The sequence below is a fragment of the Protopterus annectens genome, chromosome 9.part0 (assembly GCF_019279795.1).
Source record: "Protopterus annectens isolate FY-2018-M chromosome 9.part0, PAN1.0, whole genome shotgun sequence".
NCBI classification, from domain to species: domain Eukaryota; kingdom Metazoa; phylum Chordata; order Ceratodontiformes; family Protopteridae; genus Protopterus; species Protopterus annectens.
In genome coordinates, this window is record NC_056743.1 from 1787084670 (window position 1) to 1787108838 (window position 24169).

Genomic DNA, 24169 nt, shown 5'->3' on the forward strand with positions numbered 1-24169 from the left:
CATAAACCCTCAATATAAAAAATAAAGGCTATTTTAGCCTGGCACAAACACAAACAGACTAAAAATAGCCTTAGACCAGGAATCAAGTACAACATTAAAATAAAATGCTACAAATGTTACAAACAAAATGGTGCCAAAATCACGGTTTAAAATGAAAAAAAAAAGTTTAAAGCTTTGTATATCTCCTCAATCACATCAGAAAACTAATCCAAACCTTAGATAAGAAATTAAATATTAACTTAAGAAAAATTCTAGTCAGAAATATTTCACGAACAAAATGGTGTCTAAATCTTGATTTAAACAAAAAAATATTTAAAATGCTATAAATGTCCTCAAGGACCTCAAATAATCATAACCTGAAAGAAAAAAATGCAAAAAACAGCAAGTTTTCCCGTCAAAACTTTCAAAATATGCTTAAAATAAATAGTGCAAGTCTTACACTATAAAAGAAATCATACTAAAAGTATATGCATATTTTACATACGAAAGAATAAGCAAATCAGCAGGATATGCTACTAAAGCATTGACAGAAAAAGGCAGAGAGGGGAAATAAAACTCAAAATGAGTTTATCTGAGCTCTGCTTCTGATATCACCCAGAGAAAGAAGCAATATCCCAAGAGATCTCTCCCTCTGGCTGTGGCGCAAGTGAGCTGAAAGGATCCTGTCTGTGAGTGTGAAGGATTGTCCTGAACCTATCAGGTGATTTATGTGACGTCTCTCCACTGGGCCAGTAATCAAGGTGCCTCAATTCTCACCACTGACACCGGTGAGGGACCTTCACTTGGAACAAAGATAGATACACGGTATTTCCAGATGCAGCTCTCTGCACCAAGCACAATTTTCCTTAAGAGCACACCGGGAACACACTTGGTCTGGGGGCTGGGTTTCTGTCTGTCTCTCCCTCTCTCTAGGACCCAGTAAGACTTCCCACTGACACAGCTGTACAGCTTAGTCCTCAGCCGAGTCTTCTAAATCAAGTCCTCTACTACCCTTTCTGTGAAACCAATGCTTTGTATCCCTGCTCCAAGTAGCTGACACACACACACACGCACACACACCTGGTCTACTGCCACCAGCCAGTTACTCAAAGACTCTTACAGGGTATCCAGTTATACTGAGTGAAATTAATACTAATACAAGTGGTAGTGTTTGACTAATGCAGCAAGGCTTTCAGGAGTGGCCACAGTATCACCAAATAAATATAAGCACGTTCAAAGGTTAAAATATTCTCTAAAAGACCAGCCAAAATGAAAAGTTTAAATATATTTAACAAATAATAAAAGAATATGAAAGATTCGCACAGATACAGAAAACAACACTTAATTAGTCTCACTATATTTTCCTGACTGATCTAAAGAATGACTGTTCCCTAGTTCACTTACTAAAGCAAGGCAAGATGATGTAGGCGAGTGGTCCTTCTTTTGTCAGGTTTCACAAACACACTGCTCTGAGACTTCTGTCTCATCTATTATTAAAACATCAATTCAGTGCTGGATTACAGTATGGTATCACATACATCTGGTCACCTGACTTCTAGTTCCCACTCTACCCCCTTTACTAGAAACTGAGCCAGAATCTTGCACATATGTGTTACCATACACATGTGTTCTAGCATTGGGAAGTTATAAAACCATTTCAAAAACTTCCACTCTTCCAGGGTAGCGATTAGTTCTCCCCTAAGGACAATACAGTAGGATTCCTAGTCCTGGTTTTCACAGACATTTTGCCTCTGGCTGCATTCAGAACTGTAAGATACAATATTTATGGCCTAAACCAGGTAATTTAATTTCAGACTATTTTTCAAAGTTAGCTGGACTGAGATTAACCTCTTCTCTTAAAGTATCCCCTATTAGAATATATTAATTTCAACAATTACAATACAGTCTGACACATAGGTGTATTTCTTTTCTGTCTAGCAGGACCCACTATTGGCACATTTTTAACACAAGCAACTGTATAAATCAGTTTGATAAACAAATGACATATAATTCTTTACAAAACTCCAGCTAGCTATGCTGGCATATGTTACACACCCACTGCCCTACTTCTCCTGGCGTAGCAGAACACTACTATACTTATGCCAGTAAGACAAGTGTGTTTGTTGAACATCAACTTTATTCGGGTCCCTATTAAATAAACGAAAAGTGGAAATGTTGAACGGCCAAACAAACGAAAAGGCCATTCATCAAAATGAATACTGGGAGGGGGGCTGCGCCGCCCCCCCCCCACTAATTATATATACCAACTCTGAGATCGCACTGCAGTGAAGAAAGGGCAAAATTTTCAGCCTTCACTGTACCGCGATCTTAACAATAGTGATATCGAGGAACGGCCTTTTCATTTATTTGGCCATTCGACATTTCCACTTTTCGTTTATTTAATAGGGACCTCTTTTATTCAGCATGTATTAGTATCACATAGTCTATTTACGTCTATGAAGTTTGCTCTTTCCTTTTTCTAAGGATCCTATCCCAGTCCCTTTATCTCCTTTACAATATTCAGTACTTCAGTTACAGCTGGCTTAGATTATGATTTCCACTTTCTAGTGATTGCTTTTTTATTGCAGCCAGCAGCATTAAACTTAGTAATGTTCACAGGTAAACACTAGGCAATCGGTGTGTGGACTATTACATGCCTAGCCAATACCCAGATAATGGCCAGAGGAGAGAATCAAACCCTGTAACGTGTCTCTGAGGTAAACACCTTAACCATGATGCCAACCTCCCCCTCCACCCCCCCAAATAATGCTTGTGGGAAATTAATAGCATGCTCAACATTTGCTTCTTGCCAGGCTTGTTACACATGTTAGGCAGATATCAGAAAGCTGCTTATCAACCACTGATGCCCCAGAAATAGGCTAAAACACAAACACGGAAAAAGCCTCCTGCTAAGACACTGTTAGAATCATGTAAGTGGAACAATAACATAAGCTCTCATTTGTGACACAACCCCACAACCTCCAGCATACTATGCTGGTTTCACTGCCACTGGACTGAGCCTTATAGTAAGACCTTACTGGATCTTTCAGACAATTCAGAGACTGTGTCCCATTTTAACAGAATAATTTTTTTAGTTACAACGATTTGCTACCCAATACAATTATAAAAAAAAATATGAAAGACTACTGAATTGGTTACTGCCTGCCACTAAAAGCAAACAGAAAAGTTGTTTCAATAATTAGTAAGGTGACCTAAAGTGGGATAATCAAAAGGAAGAATTTTTTAATCAAAAACATGAAAGAATGACCTGAAGCTTTGCAAATTAAAGAAACAACTCTGCTGTGTGACTATGTTCAAAATAAAGTACTTAGAAGTGGGCTAATTACATACATAACCTTGTCAGGAATGGAAAGAGCTTGAATGTGTGAAGCAAGAGAGGTGAAAAAAAATGGCTTATTAACTAGAAAAGCTATCAGCAGACAAGAGTTCAAGTCCATCAGTACCAACCAGAAAACAAATCTATGCAAAACATCCAGATGACATGCTCTATATATGTCCCACTTACACAAGGAATATGGCATGCGCAGATTTTAAGTATCAAAATTCCCCCACTCTGTCTCAGAAAATAACAAAGGCATACTTAGCACTTTGCAGAAAAGTGTTACTGTTGGGAAAATGTCTAAATATGACTAATAAATGTAACAACATTATAAAAGTACAGAGCTTGCACATACTTCCTAATAAAAAGTACTGCAAACAAAACAATTTAAATTACCATTGCATTTTATAATGCAAAAGCCAAAAAAATAGGACAAGTAGTGCAGGAAAGGATAAATTGAGAAGGGCACAGAGAGGCAGATGTGTCTGTATGCTCAGGACTTGCATAGATACAATTCCTTCGCTTCTGTCACTCCTCTATTAGTACATTACCTTCATGGTAGCTGAACACCTCCATGCTGGGCTCTGTGTAGGGATTATAGGCTGGCTTGAAACGCAACTTTGTTATTCCTAGAGAACACAGAAAAATTGCAATAAAGGTTATCTTTATTTTATTATTGTGCAAAAGTCTACAATTGGAAGGTCTGAGGTTTGACCCCAGTCCTCTCCATCTGCAAGATCATTGCTAGCAATTACTGTACAACACCATCTTAAACATTTAATCATATAATATGTACTTAGACGCAAATAACATACTTGGATTTCAAACACAAAGTGGAGGCTAATTGTATGATCTAAAAGTTACAGAACTAGGCATGCAACTGTCATAAAGACCTAAGCTAGCTCCCATGTGTTAACTCCTAGTAAAACTGGCCAAGCTTCATGAAAATGCCAGTTGACATAAGACATGAAAGAAAGATAAAAACATTCAAAACTGAGCAAGAAGACTATGGGATTAAGGAATATACATGCAAAATCTATAGAGATAATGATTAGAATCCAACCAAGATGCTACAACTTGTAGTGAACAAGAAGTTATGTACTCACCATAACATTCAATGTATGTAGTCCATCTCGCCTCACATTCTTACCCGTGGTTTCAGAGCCGAAGGTCGGCTCCGACTCGGCCAAACATTTTTAGCTCAAAGTCTTTCTATTGGCGGGGCTAAGATGGTATCCCATGCTGCATTGTTCTCTATCCCCAGATCTAGTTTGCTGCGAACACCAGCACTCATTCTCCATGCATAACACCACCTAAGGAAAGGAAGAACAAACCAATAATGAAGGGAGCTCTGAAACCAGACCTAACCTCCAGATCCTCCAGGAAGGGGGAAGGAGGGGGGTAAGTAAGAATGTGAGGCGAGATGGACTACATACATCGAAAGTTATGGTGAGTACATAACTTCTTGATGTTATGTAGTCCAATCTCGCCTACATTCTTACCCATGGGACAGCGTCCCTAGCACCTACATCCTGGGAGGCTCAGTGGAAAATACTCCTGAGCACTGTGGAACCAAAGGAAGACCAGCCCCTAGATACCACATCCAACTTGTAATGAGTAACAAAGGTGTGAGGAGATGCCCAAGTAGCCGCAGCACAAATATCATCCATAGACAATCTGGCCTGAAAAGCTGTAGATGTAGATACAGACCGAGTAGAGTGAGCCTTCACCCGGAACGGTAAATCTTTACCCCTGAGGAATAAATGAAAGAAGTACAACTGGAAATCCACCTGGACAATGTGACTTTGGAGACAGGAGACCCAATTCTGTTTTCCGAAAAGGAAACAAACAACTGATCAGATTTTCTGAGGTCTTTCGTTCTGTGCAAATAAAAACGTAATTGTCTGTGCACATCCAATTGATGACATTTGAATTCTGCCTTGTTTGAAAACTGGGGAAAAAACACTGGCAATTCAATAGATTGGTTAAGCATACTGACTGACGCCACTTTGGGAAGAAAAGATGGGTTCGGTCTGAGAGAAACCCTGTCCTTGTGAAAAATCAAATAAGGGGGTTTGATTGATAAAGCTTGAAGCTCCGACACGCGTCTGGCTGACGTGATGGCTACTAAAAAGACAGTCTTCCAAGTTAAGATTTTTAAATCACAAGTGGCTGCAGGCTCAAAGGGGGGTGAAGTAAGACCCTGTAGAACAAAGTTTAAGTCCCAAGGCATAACAGGTTCTGATACCGGAGGACAAAGTAACAACGTGCCCTTCAGGAAAGCCTTACAGAGTCTATGTGCCATCAGGCTATGCTCGTCTGCAACATGAAAGGTAGAAATCGCCGCCAATTGGACTTTAATGGTTATGGCCGCTGAACCCTGGTTAGAGAGCCTAGACAAGAACTCCAATACAGACGAAACTGGAGCTGTGTAAAGGTCAATCTTTTTGGCATGTGCCCAGATTGAAAACCTCTTCCATTTGCTGTAATAAATCTTCCAGGTCAAGGGCTTATGAGAGGAAGATAAAATATGAACCACCTCCGGTGAAAAATGATGAAGCCTAACTAATAACGGAAGTGGAGTAGCCAGGCTGTCAACCAGAGGGTCCAAAGAGAGGGATAGAGCTGCCCTGACTTGTGTGTCAGCAAGTCTGTGGGTCCAGAATCCAAGGAGCGTCCATGAGATAGGGATGGAGAAAGGGGAAACAAATTTGACAAGGCCAGTGTGGGGCAATCAGAATCATTCTGCTTCCCAAGGATTGCACTTCTGAACAACCTTTGGGAGCAAGGGGACCGGAGGGAAGGCGTATAGTAGACTGGAGGGCCAATCGTGGACTAGAGCGTCCCTGGGTGACTCCCCCTGAGGGGGGATCAACGTGAAGTAGCTGCTGCATTTGGCATTGAGGGGGCTGGCAAAAAGGTTGCAGCAAGGCTGACCTCACCTGCGGAAGATCTGTTCTGCAAATTGACAGTTCAGGGACCACTCGTAAGGCATCAGAATAGCTCTGCTTAGCCTGTCTGCGATCACATTGGACTTCCCCGGAATGTGCGTGGCCACCAGAAAACACTGGGAAGACCATGCCCACTGCCAAACTCGCATGGTCTCTCTGCAAAGGGGATAAGACTTGGTTCCTCCCTGCTTGTTCAGATACCACACCACTGACATATTGTCTGAGTGGATTGCAATAGTCCCGAGAAGAAGAAAACTCTGAAGTGCTTGCAACGCTAGTAGCACAGCTCTCACCTCCAGGGCATGGATATGCAGATTCATCTCATGCTCTTGCCACATGCCTTGGACTGTCCTGCCTAGATAATGCCCCCCCATCCCATCTGGGAGGCATCCGTGGTCGCCGTGGCAATCGGGGGCGCAGGAACGAAGGGCTTTCCTGCATTCAGGTTGTTGGTGTGAAGCCACCAACTGAGATCCTGTTTGCACCTGTCTGTGAGTAGAATAGGGTGAGAAAGTGGAAGACGTTGAAGAGACCACATGGCAAAGAGAAGCCACTGAAGGAGCCTCATATGTAACCTTGCCAGAGGGACTAACATAATTGTAGCAGCCATTGTCCCCAACAGTTGGAGGACCCATCTTGCCTTTGCTCTTCTCAGAGGGAGCAAGGTGTGAACTTGTTGTAGGACTGATTCTTTCCTGTGGTAGAAACGCCCGCATGAGGATGGTGTCTAGTTCGGCGCCAATAAAAGTGACACACTGAGGGCAACAAGGCAGATTTTTCCCAGTTCAATGTGATGCCCAACTGTTGACATAGGTTGATAGTAGCGTCCCTGGTCTGAAGTAGAAGAAGCCTGGTGGTGGCAGTAAGGAGCCAGTCGTCCAGCTACGGAAACACTTGGAATCCCTGACATCTCAAGTGAGCAGTCACCACTGCCATGCATTTGGTAAACACCCTGGGGGTTGTGGTGAAACCAAAGGGCAGGGCTTGAAACTGAAAATGACTGGCTCCCAGCCAGAAGCGTAGGTGACTTCTGGATGTCCTGTCCATCTTTATGTGGTAGTAAGCATCCTTGAGGTCGATGGAGCACATCCACACTTCTTTTCCCAACAATGGGTGAATAGACTGCAATGTGACCATTCGGAACTTGGACTTTTGCACGTGGGTGTTCATTCGGCTGACATCCAATATGGGTCTCAGGTCTCCTGTCCTTTTTGACACCAAAAAAGAATCTGGAGTAAGTCCCTAATCCAATCTGGTCTGAGGGAACATGTTGGATGGCTCCTTTTTCTAGCAGCTTTGAAACTTCTGAAGCTGCGTAAGCCCTTTGACTGGGTGGAACATCCAGGATTTTCTTGATTGGAGGGGGATTTGACGAGACGGGGATGACACATCCTCCGGAAATTATTCGTAGAACCCATTGGTCCTGGGTGATGTCTTGCCAGGCCTCCGGGTATAATGAGATTCAACCCCCGACTGGCTCTGGAAGTGCACAGTCGGGCCTCCCATCAGGAGCGGCGTTAGAGAGAACCACGAAAAGAATCGTGGTCTCCCGAGTTGCGGGGGTCTCATCTGCCTCTAGGGTGGCGTCTCCCTAAATAACCACCCCTCCTCTGCTTTTGGAGGGGGGCTCATCTTGTGCACTGGGAAAAAAACAGTGTGATTTCTTGAACCACATTTTGCCACACCTCTGAGCCTTGGGATAAGGCCTAGAGGGAAGAGAAAAACAAACTCCTAGGGCAGACAGAGTTTTTCCCTCCTGCTTGCACCTGGTGAGAGTGTCTTTCACCTTGGTTTCGAACAGAGGAACCATCAAAAGGGGCGTTGGTGAATGAAGACTTGAAGGCCTCCGCGAAATAACAAAGGCGCAGCCAGGCCTGCCTCCCTAAGAGCAACTCCTGAACTTGCTGCCCTACTCGCTCCTTCGGCTGCATATGAGATTAGCCTCATGGAAGCGTTTCAACGGAATTGAGGGTAGACATCTGAGCGTTGACCATCTGGGCCACTGCCTCAGAAATGTTACCCGTGAGAGTATCTCCAAGTTCCTTGAGGAGATCTCTCTGGAGCTGTGTAAAGTGTGATAAATAATTCAGTGACCGTAAGGTAAAGGTAGCTGAAGAAAAGGTACACTTCCCGTACCGGTCCATGGTCCTAGACTCCTTGTTAGGAGGATGGACGGTGGAAGAAGTCTTGGCTAATTCCTGCTGAGTGGCAGCTGTCACCACCATGGCATCCACAGGGACACCCTTGGACAGAAACTCCTTATCAGAAGGAGCAGACAAAAATTTATTGGGCCTCCTGGGGACTGGTTCCACAGAGTCAGGGTTTTCCCACACCCTTCGACAAACCAAATCCAGAAGCTCGTCGAAGGGTGGAGATACCCAAGAGGCGGAGGGCTGAGCACCAAAGGCCTTCAGGAAGACCGACTCCTCCTCGGAGGGGGCTTTGGATGGCCAGTCACCTCTTGGTTTCAAAATCTCTAGGATGTCAGAGAAAGAAACATCCTCAGAGGATGACTTGGGAGACCCCTCAGATTCCTCGAGGTCGGTGTCTGATGTGAGAGACTCATCCTATGTGCTTCCTCTTGCACATCTTCTTTCTGGGTGGCTCCTCAGGCAAAAACTCTGAGGGACCCTCGGAAATGTGGGGACCACTCGTGGGGGTACCCTGAGGCCTTGGGGCTCCACTGTCCAGAGATAGAAGGCGATCAGAGACCTGCACCGGTGTAGTAGGGGACAGACTGACCGACCCACATGTCGCTGACGACCTGGCCAGCACGCTCCGCATGGCCTCGAACGCTGGTCCCCGTGTCCGAAGAACGACCAGCCTCAGAAGCCATGACAGAAGTCGAACTTCCCCGCGCCGAGGCACCGAGAGGGAAACAAGAGCCGAGGTGTGTCCCGAAGCCTCTCTTTCCGGTCCGACTGAAGAATCCTGAGTCCTGAACCCCGTGGACAGAGCAGACTGGGTCGGAGCTGACGTCGACACCGATAAGCCAGGAGGGGCTATCGGAACCAACCTAGAGACATCACGCGGAGCAGAGCACTCCGGCTCCAAAAGCTGAGGTGTGCTCGGAGGAGAAAGTATCAAAGCAGGTTGAGGGTCCGGCTCCAGGACCCACTGGGTCGGAGCCGAGAACAATTTTGCCAGAACCGGTGACTGAAGGAGTCTCTGCACCACTCTATTGACGTCCACATCTGATAAGGTCCTGGAGGATTTAGAGGATAGAGAAGGAGATCAAGACCTCCTCTCCGAAGGGGACCTGCGAGGAGGGGATACTGGCCTAATGCTAGGCGATCGGCTCCGAACAGGTTTCAAGAAAATTGGAGGTGAAGCAGGTTCCATAACAACTGACACTTCTTGCGGCCCCCCCCCAAGGACAATGGAGCCGAGGATGTCGAAGCAGACTTTGCTATTTTCTCCGGTGGTTCCGAGGAGACTGATGGAGCCGGAGATCTCTTTTTTGATTAGAAGATTTAGTCTTAGAGCTGGAAGCACTCTCCAGACCCTCCTCAAAGGAGGGTTTCAGAAGTCCCTTCAAAATCAATTTATTCTTCCTTAACTGAAGAACTCATGGACTAAAAGCGTGACAGAAGCTGCACGACTCCTGGAGATGAATCGCTCCCAGACAATATACACTACGGAGTGTCCATCGGTAATGGACATTTTGTAACTGCACCTAGAGCACTTCTTGAAGCCCGAGGGCTTGTGCTCCTTAGAATCTTTGGACATAGTTAACCAACACTAATAAAGCACCAAGACAATCAAACACTGAATAAAAGGACCAACGGTCAAACAGTCACAAGGCGGGAAAAAAACTACAACACACAAAAAACCACAAGATCTCTAAGTTAAACAATCTTAGACACAAACACAAGGGAGAAAAGACTAATATCACTAATTTAAATGGTACTTAGTCCCGGTAAACTTAAAAGACACAAAGAAAGCAAGGGGACATGCTAGGTCCACTAACTGAAATGGGCCTAGCCCGTTGGAAACAAATAGTGGGATACCACAGAAAAAACGATCCAAAACACAATTTTTTAACAAGACAAGACAAGAACACGCAATAGCTATTAAAATAGCTTTTTGTTTGCAACAAATTTCTCTGATAAGGAAGAAAAAGGGTACTTAGCCACAGCCAAGAGCAAGACCACGTCCGAGCTACGTGAGCGGCAAACGAGATCTGGGGATAGAGAGCAATGCAGCATGGGATAACATCTTAGCCCAGCCAAAAGAAAAACTTCAAGCTAAAAAAGTTTGGCAGAGTCGGAGCAGACATTCGGCTCTGAACCCACGGGTAAGAATGTAGGCGAGATTGGACTACATAACATTGTGTAATAGTGGTAGAATAAGGATCCAAACCTTGACCTATAACCAAATAGTACATTTCTCTGTACTTTTACAGATCTTTTGGGTGGATTTGTCCCTAAGAGGCAAACAAAATGTGGACCACCCTTTTGGATAAGGGGGTGTCTGGTAACTAAGGAAACTAGAGAAACCATACAGTCAGCATGAGATTAAGAAGGTCTGGAAGAGGCTGCCTGGTTAGGTGACAGAAGATTCAGCTATGGATCTAGAAGCCAGGGGAACTTCTTCAAATGGAGCCTGAGCAGGGCTCAATGTGGATTGTTTCTGTATTGCAGGTTGAGGCCTTCTGCAGAAACTTTGAGATTAGAGGAATTGGAAGAAAGGCATAAATATGATACGGGGGGCAATAACAAACTAGTGTCCCTTGGTGACTGCTCCACTGGAGTAATTATGGTAAAGCAGCTTCTGCACTTTGTGATGGAGGGAGAAGCATATACGTCAAAGCAAGACTGGTTCCAGTGACTGAAAATCGCCTAAATCACTACTGGATTGAGGGACAACTTGGGAGGCATTAGGACAGACCTGCTTAGCCTGTCTGCTAGACAGCTGACTTTACCTGTAATGTACATGGCTTCCATAAAGCAACCTGAATGTAATGCCACTGACACACTTTCATGGCCTCTCTGCAAAGATGTTAGGACTTTCTTCCTTTTTGCTAGTTTATACACCATATTACTGACATGCTGTCCGACCTCAGAGCTGTCACTCCTGGAGGTACGATGTTCTAAAATTTCTGCAATGCTAGGATAACTGCTCTCACCCAAGATGTGGATCTGAAGACAGGCCTCTGTCTGCTTCCAAGTTTCCTACGCCATCCTGTTTTCAATATGCTCCCCAACCCAAATAGGAGGCATCCACAGTCACTGTTGCTGAAGAGGGGAAGGTGCAACAAATAGTCATTCTGAAATAACATCTGAGAAGTGAACCACCGGTTTGAGTCCTGTATGTCTGAGTCAAGTGGACTGTTTGAAGAGAGAATGACAGCTGTGGCCAAGGAGTAGAAAGCATCCACTGAATAATCCTCATGCAAAACCAGGCATATACAACCATGTGGAACAGAGACCTGGGTGGGGCGTTGGCATAGGGTGAGAGGTTGGCACAATGGTTAAGGTGTTTACCTTGCAAACATAAGGTACAGGGTTTGATTCTCACTTGGGATAATTGGCTATGTTTAAAATGGTCCACAAGTGCAGTTAACCTAGTACTAATCTATGAACTTATGAGTATGCTGTAGCTATGACTTTTGATAATTTATGGAGATTTCAAATGATAGGCAGAGCTATTAAAAGTAATGTCTGGCTGATAGGATTCTTTAGTTGTTGCAGCAAGATGCTAGTCCTCCAGATATGGAATAATTCGTACTCCTTTGAGTCATAGATGGGTCACGGCCACTGCTATCCACCTAGGGAACACCCAGATGGATGTGGTGTTACCGAAGGGCAAGGCCTTAAGTCGGTAATGAATGGCTCCTGGCTGAAAGTGCAGAAACCTTCTGGATCACCTTGCAATCTTTACATGGAAATGGACATCCTGTAGTTTTATACAGCACATTCAGTCGCTCGCCTTCAGACAAGGCAAAAATCTCTGACACAGTGACCATTCTGTCAGAAGGGGGTCTTCTTTATGTACTTATGATCCATTTAGATCCAACACTGGACTGAGAATCTTGTTCTTTTGTGGAACCAAAAAGAATCCTGAATGGATTCCCAACCACCTCTGGTTTAGTGTGATCTCCTGGATGGTTCATGAGCCCCCTGCAGCTGGTGGGATGGACATTTGGTAACTACAGCCTTTGTTCTGGTATTTTTTGGGAAAATGGTAAGGTGTAGTCTCTGGATATGAAAAAAGTCCCAACAAGTATATATGAAACTAGCAACAGTCTAAATAAGAAACACCAGATACAAGGCTTGGATAAACACAGAACAGGGTAATGCAGAAGTTATTATACACAGCAATACTTAATGTAAACAGTAATTTATACACAATTTAAGCAGTGAGTGTAGGATTAGTACAAACTTGCAATGTACAGAGAAGAATAAGAGTAGAGATAGATGGATTTTGTAAGCCAGCATTACAGCCTCAGACTACAATATTGCCTTTTTGTTTACGGGGATGATCTAATTAGGCATTCAGACCCATTTTAATTGATTGCCTGGTGCGAAAAGGCTCCATTAGAGATCTGCAAATAAAAAAGACTTTACTGAGAAAAAATAATCGGATTCTTAACAGTAGAAATGGGGTTTAAGAATCATCCAATAGGTAATACAATTAAGCCAGAGTGTTATATACTCTCTTTTGGAAATTTTACTACATCTATTTGCACAATTTCTGTTAAGCTTCTAAGCTGCTACATGTCCAACATTCCCTTTTGCACTATATTTGCAATGTTTTTCCCCATTTCTCAGTTTTTGCTACTTCAATATCTTATACTCTGTTTTTCCCTAAAGTGTCCATTAAAGCATATTCTCATCATTTTTTTTATCCTACTCAGGTCCAGTTGACAATTCGTATTGTGTATTTCTTAGTGTGACAGTGTCTGTGTATGATGTTTTTTTTGGGGGGGAAGAGGGCTGTCCTACCATTTCTGTCCCATAATGCATATTTCTACATTACCGAGTGCACTCAGAAGTCTGAAATGGGATACCTTATGGATCACAATCAAGCTTTTGTTTTTTTTGGCATTTTATCACTTCCACCTTACCTCAAAAATCACCAGCTATTAATTTCAAGTTTTCAGATTTCACTAGCACATCAGCTTTGAAAATGTTCAACTAAACAGAGGTGTGGATACTTAATATTACAAATCAATGATCTCAAGATCACTGTACTCTCAACAAAATGTCAGAGGTCACACCCTACTCTCAGCATGATGAACAGCACTATACCTGTGCAGTCTGACTGCCTTTCTCTATTATGTTACATTTGCAAAGCTACCATATTCCTATTATACCTCCTCATTTTATGGTTCCCTCCCTCCCTTAGCAGCTTCCTTCCAGGGTAAGCTCTGTAAGAGGACTGCCCAGTACGGTTAAATCCATTATTAACATAAGTAAGTGTAAGTAAATGAATAAATTCCAGTCTCTACTGGAGCAACCAACTAAAGGTATGAAGAACCTATTATTTTCCCATCAGAGTTAGCAATCAGCTAACTCTACCTCTCTTTGTCCAATGTATCCGCAGTCAAACCAAGGTCCCCGCAGGCAAGGATGGATGGAATTTCTTACCTTCACTCATTAGGTGAGAGAAAGGGCTGATATTTGCATCTCTGTTCCAGCACCACTTCAAAAAAAAAATAGAAGTGACTAGCAACCCAGGGTAAGCAAATTATTGATAACTACAGCTTCATATAATCAGGGAATGTGGCCATAGTTAAGTTGCAGGAAAATTATGTGGCATGAGGATGACAAGAAACAGTACAGAAAACGAATGCAAAAAAAAAAAAACTTACCTAATTTTGTGAAGAACTGATGCAGCACACCCATGAGATCGCCAAGGGTCAGTCCATAATCTGCCACCACTCCTTCGATTTGGTGAAACTCTGCTAGGTGAGTGGCATCAAGGGTCTCATTCCGGAACACACGATCAATAGAAAAGTATTTCACTGGCGTAAAGTTCCCCTGCAAAGAATGAAAGCCAGAGAAAGTCAGAGAAGAGGGCAAAGCACATTCCTGTAATAAAACAAAACAAAATGCAGGTTACAGACTGATTTTTAGGAAGAGCTATCATTTGCACCTTACAAACCTCCAAATTTCATCACCCATTACAAATTTAACATAAGAAACACGTTTTCTTTCTTCAATACCAGTCTAGACAACTTATGAAACAAAGGGACAAAGCATGGGACACCTGGCACAAAAACAAAACTACTAATAGGCAAACATTCTTACAACTGAGAAACACTGTAAAAAAGCAAATCAGACTAGATACACAAAAATACTAGAGCGAAATTCAAACTATGCATAATACCAATCCACAAAACTTCTAGGCCACTATAAACAGTATTCTCCTACCAGGTAAATCACTGATTCCTCATTCAAACATAGACACCACCTCTGTAAATACAGCCACCCAATTCAATGAGTTCTTGACCAACTCTATATTAAAGCTGTCAGCAGACCCACACTCCTCAACCCCCGCTATACTATATAACCCATCAAATAACGCTAACTCCTTCACCCTTCAACTTGTACCAACTTACACAATCTATAGACACCTAGCCAAACTTAAACCCACGACCTTGGCAGTAGACAAACTACCTACAAAATTCCTACAAACAGCCACCAAAGCCATTTCCTACCGAGTCTCCATAATCATTAACAGATCAATCTCAGAACAAAAGGTGCCACTTCTCTGGAAAATCTCCTACATTATATCAATTCACAAATGGAACTCACCTAACAAACTACCGCCCTATAGCTATACTTTCCCCACTGGCGAAAATAATGGAAAAATGTATCCACTCTCAAGTCATAACACATCCCCTCTCCAACAATCATCCTGCCAAAACTCAACACGGATTTTTCCCCAACCATAGCACTACCACTGCACTCATCCATTTTAGTAACCAAGTAAATATGCAATGCAACAATGGCCAACTAGTATCTGTAGTTTTCCTTGACTTATCAAAGATGTTTGATACAGTCTCTCATACAAAACTAATAACATCACTCTCGGAATTAAAACTAACTACCCCCGCTCTATTACGGTTTCAGGAACATCTCTCCCAACACCAACAAGCTGTTCAGTGGAAAAACTCCCTTTCCCCCCTACTTCCTGTAAAACTAGGAGTACCCCAGGATGAATCCTTGGACCCCTACATTTCATTATATTTACAAATAATCTTCACAAAGGTACCCCCCTCTAGCAAACCTGGTTCAACACGCTGACAACTCCACCTTAATCTGCTCTGCCCCAATCCTCCAACAACTTCAAATCAAGACCCAAGAAGCTTTACATCCATCGAAACCTGGCTAACAAACTCCCAGCTAATACTAAATCCTAAAAAGACCCAAAGTATGCTCTTTCATCCCAGCAGCAGTACCTACTCCCCCGTTCTCCATTTCTGCATTAGATAATACCCCTATCACCACCGTCACACAAACGAAATTACTGGAATTCATTACTGACAATATGAAATTTGACAAACACATAGCTCATTAGTGGACCGGAGTTCCGCTGTGGCGACCCTTTACCGGGAAAAGCTGAAACTCCAACAACAACATAGCTCATACAATAACCAAAATCAATAAAAAAAAGGTACTCTTTACAGATGTAAAAACTTCCTAACCAGCAACAGTAAAGTTACTTTAGCTCGTACCCATCTTCTCTCTACCTTACTGTATACTTCTCCTGTCCTAATTAATCCAAACAAGAGCGATTTAAACAAGCTATCAGTATGCTACAACAAAATAGCAAAATTTGCCACAAACTCCTCCTACCACACCCACCACTGTCAGACCCTTAAACAGCTTTTCTGGCATTAACTTCCTAACACCATAGCTCTAAATCAACTTCTTCTAGCTCACCAAATACTGTACCAACCTGACAAAACTCCAGCCTTACAAGACCTGATCATCCTCTACGCCAATAACCGAGAACTTAGATCCACTAACAAGGCACCAATCGCAATCTCCAAAAGCCATTACAGCTCTGGTGACTGTATTCTTGCAACATTGCCAAGACTTGGAACTCCCTATCACTACAAATCAGGGCGCAACCTAATAAAACCATCTTCAAAAAAACAGCTTATTTCCCACCTAAACAACTCCTGGATAGCAACTGCATAGTACCTGGCTGACATATTCTAACTCCTTTCCCCTACCCACTATCCAACCTCCTCTTTAAAAGTCCCACAAATGCACTATATATTATCGCACGTTACTTACCAACTCAGTTGCCTACTCCCCACTGCCCCATCTATACCCACTAACTCTACCCTAGACTAAGTTGAAAAGTTTTCCCTTAAAATAGCAATGCACATAATATGAACTTGTTTATATTCGCCTCCTTTTTTAGTTTTTCCCTTTCTTGTCGTATCTTCACTACATCTTCAAGATTATATCTGCTAAACATACTGTATGAACAACAATCAGATGTTACTATCTGCTATACTTTTAATTGTATGTCTAAACCACTATGCTTATGTAAATATTTTATACAATCGTATGTTATTGTCTGCTATATTTTTATAACTGAATGTGCAAATATCTTATGTATAGTATGTTACCAATTGTTCTGAAGCTTTTCTCCCCAGGCCTTCGCTGAAAACAGATAGCTCTGTCCAGTCAAACCTTCCCGGTAAACAAATGTAAAATAAAAAAATACAAATAAAAAAATACCACAAACAATGGCTCCACAACCAACATAATACATTATTTTGTTACATGTTGTTTGCTATTTTGATAAGTACAGCTTACTGACTCTCTGTCCAGCTTTTTTTCTCTTCTTCTTTATGAATTACTTCACCTAAGCAGTAACTGCAAATGGTCAGCTTTGATCAGTGCACTACCCCCATAAACAAACGTAAAAAAAAAAAGAAAATAATACACACAATCACCAGTCATTAACTCTACTTTTTTTTACATGGTATTGGGAGTCATGTCAACAGTCGCTACCTGTCTCCATTAAATGCCACTCTCCTACTTTCTTTGACAATCATGCCTGACTGTCACTGGTCTTCTCTTAGACAATCCACCCATCTATTTGCTGGACACCCACACTTCCTCTTCCCTTCTTCCTGCTTGTCTCAAATCATCTTTACCAGACTGTCCTCTGCTTTCCTGCACATGCGCTCAAACGACTATAATCTGTTCTCTTTGACATTCAGTGCAAATCAAGCAATTTGGGCTTCCGCTCTGAGATCCTCATTTCTACTTCTGTTCCACAGTGTGCGTTTTACTACCAGTCTCAGGCACTTCATCACCTCTAGCTCCCACAACTGCTCTGCCTTCACTGCCCAGGTTTCGGTACCATACAGTAGTACTGGTCACACCACAGTTTTGTATACCTTACTTTTCAGCTTCTTTGGAATTCTTTTGTCATATAACCAAGCAAAGGGCACTGATAGAAGGGTCACAACAGCTTCAGTTAAAAAAGCTTTAATAACAATCACATACCACACAGATAACTACATAAAACAATTCCCTTCTCCTTATCTGCCCCTCCCAGATACTTGAAACTGTTAGCCTGTTCCACTGTTTTTCCCTTTCTATCTCAGTTCTCAGCTTCTTCTGACTTCTCCCATTTGCTGCCGTTATATCTGTACTCAGTTTCATCCCATGTGCCTTCAGCTTTGCATTCCATTCCCTAGTCTTTTGCTGAAGTTTTTTTTCACAGTCTGCCTGTAATGCCACATCATCTACATATACAGCTTTATTTGACCCTTCTTACCTGTTTGCATCAGTGGTGCAATAAGTAACAGTAGCAGAAGGCTGTAGGTTCTATTCCCACACCACACAGATCGATTACTGACACTCCAGTGCAGCATAAGCAGGGGTGCTGCACTCCTCAATGTGCCATCCTTTGGATGGGATATTAAACCTAGACCGCATTTGCTTGAGTTACTGGTGATTCACGTGAATGAAAAAGATCCCATGGCAGGGGCGGCTCGTGGCATAGGGCTGCCGGACTGCAGCCCCCTCAAAAATAAAAAAGCAAGAAAAACAAATGAAAAATAAAAAAAAATATTTTTCAAATTCATGGACTTCGCGCATGCGCATAGACCGAGTCCCGACTTATCGGTCTATGCGCATGCTCAAGGCAGCCCGCTGTCCCCATAGAGGGACACAAGGAGACGTCTGTGCACTTTTACAGTGCACAGACCCGCCAGGAGTATAGGACGCGTCCGGACTGCAAGAGGAGCAGCAGGGACTCGGGACAGAGCCTTAGGGATCTCATCGGCGTCGGGAAGGAGCATTGGGATCTCGCGGGTCTTCAGTATTGCGCGGGAAGGAAAGATGTATGTACGGACATTCTGGATGTATTCATTCAGGTAAGGTGCCTTTTTATTTTTATTGAGTTTGTGCTTTTTAATTTACAATGTGTATGTATGGTGCTTGTGCTTTACTGGAGTTTGTGTATGGTGCTTGTGCTTTACTGGAGTGTGTGTATGGTGCTTGTGCTTTACTGGAGTTTGTGTATGGTGCTTTACTGGAGTTTGTGTATGGTGCTTTACTGGAGTTTGTGTATGGTGCTTGTGCTTTACTGGAGTTTGTGTATGGTATGGTGTGTGTGTGTGTGTGTGTGTGTGTGTGTGTGTGTGTGTGTGTGTGTGTGTGAAAATGCCCCAGGTGCTTATGGTGGTGTGGTAGGGAATGCCTCAGGCTTGAACCCTGTACCCTGTATGCAGGTGTTAAAGACTTGAGTTCCCTACCCACCACCATTTGTAAAAAAATTTCAGATTTTTACCTCATATTCGATCTGATCTGTTCCTCATAATATCTGTGGTTTGTAAATGTTGCAATGCTTGATATTTGATGGTGTAGTAGTAGCATTGTTGCCTCACAGCTGTAGGTTCTGGGTTTGATTCTTGGCTGGGGTTCCTTCTTTGTGGGGTCTGTATCTTCTCCCTGTGTTTGTGTGGGTTTGCTTTTGTGCCCTCCCATGTTACAAAGACATGTCTGCATTATTTCTTCCTGGGCCTCTGCTGAAAATTGTTTATTTGTTCCAAGTCAGACTGTCCTGATTAAAAATGTTAAATAAAATTGATAGGCATTTGAATTTCAGACTTAAGGGTTTCTGAATGTTTAATTCCTCATGTATTTGATGGTGCAGTGGTAGTATTGTTGCCTCACAGCTATAGGTTTTCTGGTTTGATTCTTGGTTGGGGTGGCTTCTGTGTGGAGTCTGCATCTCCTCCATGTGTTTGTGTGGATTTGCTCTGGTGCCCTGCCATTTTACAAAGACGTGTCTGCAGTTTTAATCCCTGCTGAAAATTGGTTTTGTTCTGTCCGCAGTAAAATTGACAGGCATTTGAATTTCAGACTTCAGGTTTCTGAATGTTTAATTCCTTGCATAATTGATGGTGCGGTGGTAGTATTGTTGCCTCACAGCTATAGGTTTTCTGGTTTGATTCTTGGTCGGGGTGGCTTCTGTTTGGAGTCTGCATCTCCTGCCTGTGTTTGTGTGGATTTGCTCTGGTGCCCTGCCATTTTACAAAGACGTGTCTGCAGTATTAATCCCTGCATCTCTGCTGAAAATTGTTTTGTTCTGTCCGCAGTAAAATTGACAGGCATTTGAATTTCAGACTTCAGGTTTCTGAATGTTTAATTCCTTGCAGATTTGATGGTGCAGTGGTAGTATTGTTGCCTCACAGCTATAGGTTTTCTGGTTTGATTCTTGGTTGGGGTGGCTTCTGTGTGGAGTCTGCATCTCCTCTGTGTTTGTGTGGATTTGCTCTGATGCCCTCCCATTTTACAAAGACGTGTCTGCAGTATTAATCCCTGCGTCTCTGCTGAAAATTGTTTTTGTTCTGTCCGCAGTAAAATTGACAGGCATTTGAATTTCAGACTTCAGGTTTCTGAATGTTTAATTCCTTGCAGATTTGATGGTGCAGTGGTAGTATTGTTGCCTCACAGCTATAGGTTTTCTGGTTTGATTCTTGGTTGGGGTGGCTTCTGTGTGGAGTCTGCATCTCCTCTCTGTGTTTGTGTGGATTTGCTCTGATGCCCTGCCATTTTACAAAGACGTGTCTGCAGTATTAATCCCCGCGTCTCTGCTGAAAATTGTTTTGTTCTGTCCGCAGTAAAATTGACAGGCATTTGAATTTCAGACTTCAGGTTTCTGAATGTTTAATTCCTTGCAGATTTGATGGTGCAGTGGTAGTATTGTTGCCTCACAGCTATAGGTTTTCTGGTTTGATTCTTGGTTGGGGTGGCTTCTGTGTGGAGTCTGCATCTCCTCTCTGTGTTTGTGTGGATTTGCTCTGATGCCCTGCCATTTTACAAAGACGTGTCTGCAGTATTAATCCCTCGTCCTCTGCTGAAAATTGTTTTGTTCTGTCCGCAGTAAAATTGACCGCATTTGAATTTCAAACTTCATGTTCTTCAGAATACATAGTAGCACAACCTTTTTTCTAGCAATTTTCTAAGTTTATAAGATGAATATTTTAAATTTGTCCCTATTTTTGGGACTGTATTCCCCATTACTGGCTTGGGCCAGGTTTTTGTGCTAAGGCTGACAGCTATGGCAAGAACAGAATTCACTAAATATGGACTGTAGAATTGTGCATATTTACTCATGAAGGTGCACTGTAGAATTGTGCATATTTACTGATAATGGTGGACTGTAGAATTGTGCATATTTACTAATAATGGTGGACTGTGGAATTGTGCATATTTACTAATAATGGTGGACTGTGGAATTGTGCATATTTACTAATAATGGTGGACTGTAGAATTGTGTATATTTACTAATAATGGTGGACTGTGGAAGTCTGAGTAGACTTTTTATGATAAATGTTCTCAACTGGGCAGTTTTGCCATTATGGGTGCATATGTTTTGTTTCATTGCTTACTGGAAAAATGTTCAAAACAAATTTAAAACACCCTCTAACAAGTGTACTGTATTGTACAAGGAATATAATTTTTAGTACAATGAGGAAGGTGTATCAAAGAGCACATGTATGTTTCATATGCAAGGGCCTATGATTCGAAAACAGCCCAAAATTAATCTTTATCTGCCACTGGCAAAATGTATTTTCTTTGAATGTGGGTTTCAATGCTGTTTCAATGAATGTGAGTTTCAAGGGCAGAGAAGTTTTAATGCTAAGTTTTCATTGTGAGACTGCATTGCTTTGTTTAACAGATGACTTAATGTTTGTGCTGTAAAATACAAAATAAAACTTTCAAATGAAGTCCAATCATTGAAGTAAAGCAGTATGCACATTAGTGTTTATGGTAAATGGAGTGAAATAGCCAAGTAATGGTTAATTGGAATGGCTGCAGAGGCTCCAGTTCAACCATTATTTTGTCAGGGGAGGACAGCAAACTCAGACAGGCCCAGCTGAACTATACCTCCCAACTGTCCAGATCTTCAAAGAATGAATAGATTTTTGCTTCTTATTTTTGGTTTGTTGTTCATAAAATTTGTAGTTTTAATTCCTAAATGATTTGCCAGAAGTCACTAAATAATAAGTTTCAGACTTCATAACCTTCATAAAAATGCATGTTAAAGTAAGAGCCGTTCTATCAACTGTCTCAATTTATACAAGAGCAATTTTTAGTACTGTTTATATGTGCCCGCAATATATTTGGCCTTGTTCAGATTTACTGCATTAACAGGTTGAGAGGTACATGCAAATAAATTGCTTTATAGAATTAGGCATAGCCAACCTCTCAACTGTCCCCAATTTTTGGCTCAAAATGTTGCTCTTCCCCTAATAATCCCTCCGCAAAATAGCAATTTTGGAAGAAAACATGGAGGGTTTACAATTAAGAAATAACTGTAATAATCAAAGTTATAGATTACTTGAAATGCATGTAGATTCTTTTATTTTGTCAGCTGCTCAAGGTAGCAGTACTAATATTAAAGTGTCCCTTCTTTGACAGGTAGAAGCTGTATTGTGTGTCTATTTTATATTTTGCATCACATTTTTGGTCCATTTTTCATAAAATTGTGTTTTTGGCAAATTAGTGACAAATCACTAAAGACTGAAGTTAGAAAATGACAGACATTTGAGTTTCAGATTTTATACCCTTCAGAAAATTCATACTAATGCAAGACCTATTCTATTATCTTTCTAAGTTTATTAGAGCAATATTTTAAAATTGTCCTTATTGTTGTGCCTTTGTCCCACTTCTGTGTATGGCTTTGTCCAGATTTCTTGCTCCTGAAGTTGAGAGGTATGACAAATGTGTCAGGCCATCACAGTCAGCCAGAGAGATTTCAAATTGTGACATGCTTGTTGCACCCCACTCCCCCATGTAGTGACTCTGGATGTGTCCAAGAAAGGCAAGGAGTAGTTGTATCTACCTTGGATGGGGAGGACACACTGCATAAGTACTACAGTGGCTTTTCATCTGTCCTTGATTTTGCAGAATGGTCTGGTTTCTGTCATATTTTTGTACTGTTGATTTATGCTTATTACTCAAAGTGCCTGTTGCTCTGTGTTTAAGTAGCAATGCTTTAATGACCATAAGGTAAGCTTGTCTGACATCAAGATGCAAGTAAGCTTTAATAAGCATACTGTTAAAGAATTGCCAACATTGAAAGCCTTTCTGTTGTTGCCATGCAGAGAATACTTGACTAGATAATGTATAAGCCTTGGGTATTAAAGGACAGGATTCCATTATTTTAAAAAGCTCATTACACTTGTTGGAGACTTCCAGTCATCTCTACAGGCTTTACCCGTAAACTAAACAGAATGCCAATCATGTGTGGTCCATAACCTGTACAGTAATCCTTTAAGCAATGTATCTTGAGCTTGTTTCTTGTTTGCTTTTCATTTTACTTTTATCATGTTTTCCCATGAAACAAGTTGTCAGGCAGCAGGTCTTTTTGGATAAGAAACATTTTTACAAGTGGGGCATCACATAGATTTCTACTTTCAGCATGTTGCTTGGTACTTTAATAAAGCTGAATATATTATAATTAGAACTGCAGTGCAAGGAGAAGTGGTTTGAGTTGAGTGCTTCTGGTTTTTCTTATACTTGATTTTGACTGGCATTCCAGTAATGTATTTAAAAAGTAATTTATTTTTTCATGCCTCACAACCTTTGTTTCCATCTAGATATTAAGTAAGCTGTCATGCAGCCAATGCATTGAAATATTTTTATTCTTCTACACTTATTTTTGTCTTGATTGGACTTTCATAATGATGGTTTGCCACCCAGGGCAGCGTATTTAATTAAAGTTAGTTTTTTTGTGGTTTTGTGCATAGCTCCTCCCCTTTATGGTTGAACACACCCCTTCCCTTTGACCCCGCCCATTCAGCGTCTCCTGCAGCCCCCCTATGATTTGAAGTCACCAGCCGCCACTGTCCCATGGCACCTATCAAAAAAAGTTGGTGAAGTTTCCCCCGATGCTTTAAAGAGGCTACTAACCTGGTCAACAAATGACAAATACATACATGCATATATAAATAGCTCTCTCTCTTTCTACATTATATATATCTATATATCTATATATATATATATATATATATATATATATATATCTATATATATATATATATATATATATATATATATATATACATATATATATATATATATATATACACATATATATATATATATATATATATATATATATATATATATATACATATTTGTATGTATACACACACACATACACATATATATATATATATATATATATATACACACACACACACACATATATATGTGTGTGTGTATTTATATATGTGTATATATATATAAATTTTTCTTTGAAAAGAGCCAGCCTTCCTCCCAAAGGTGCTGCCAGGCGAGAATGTACTGGCAGCTGAAAAGGTAGGTCATTGGGTCTGTTTACGAAAGGACTGACCCCTGCCCTCACCAGAAGTCTGAGCAGGTGAACTCCCTGTTCTAGG

At 41.7% G+C, this 24169-nt stretch overlaps 1 protein-coding gene across 1 annotated transcript in view; it reads right to left on the bottom strand.

Moving 5' to 3' along the window:
- Window positions 1–24169, bottom strand: part of FARSA (phenylalanyl-tRNA synthetase subunit alpha) — a 529543-nt gene that overhangs the window by 176607 nt on the left and 328767 nt on the right. The window contains exons 10-11 of the mRNA XM_044084657.1: window positions 14087–14255; window positions 3871–3948 (exon numbers count right to left, since the gene is read on the bottom strand). Coding sequence (XP_043940592.1) covers window positions 3871–3948; window positions 14087–14255 — 247 coding nt within the window. The remainder of the gene's footprint in view (window positions 1–3870; window positions 3949–14086; window positions 14256–24169) is intronic.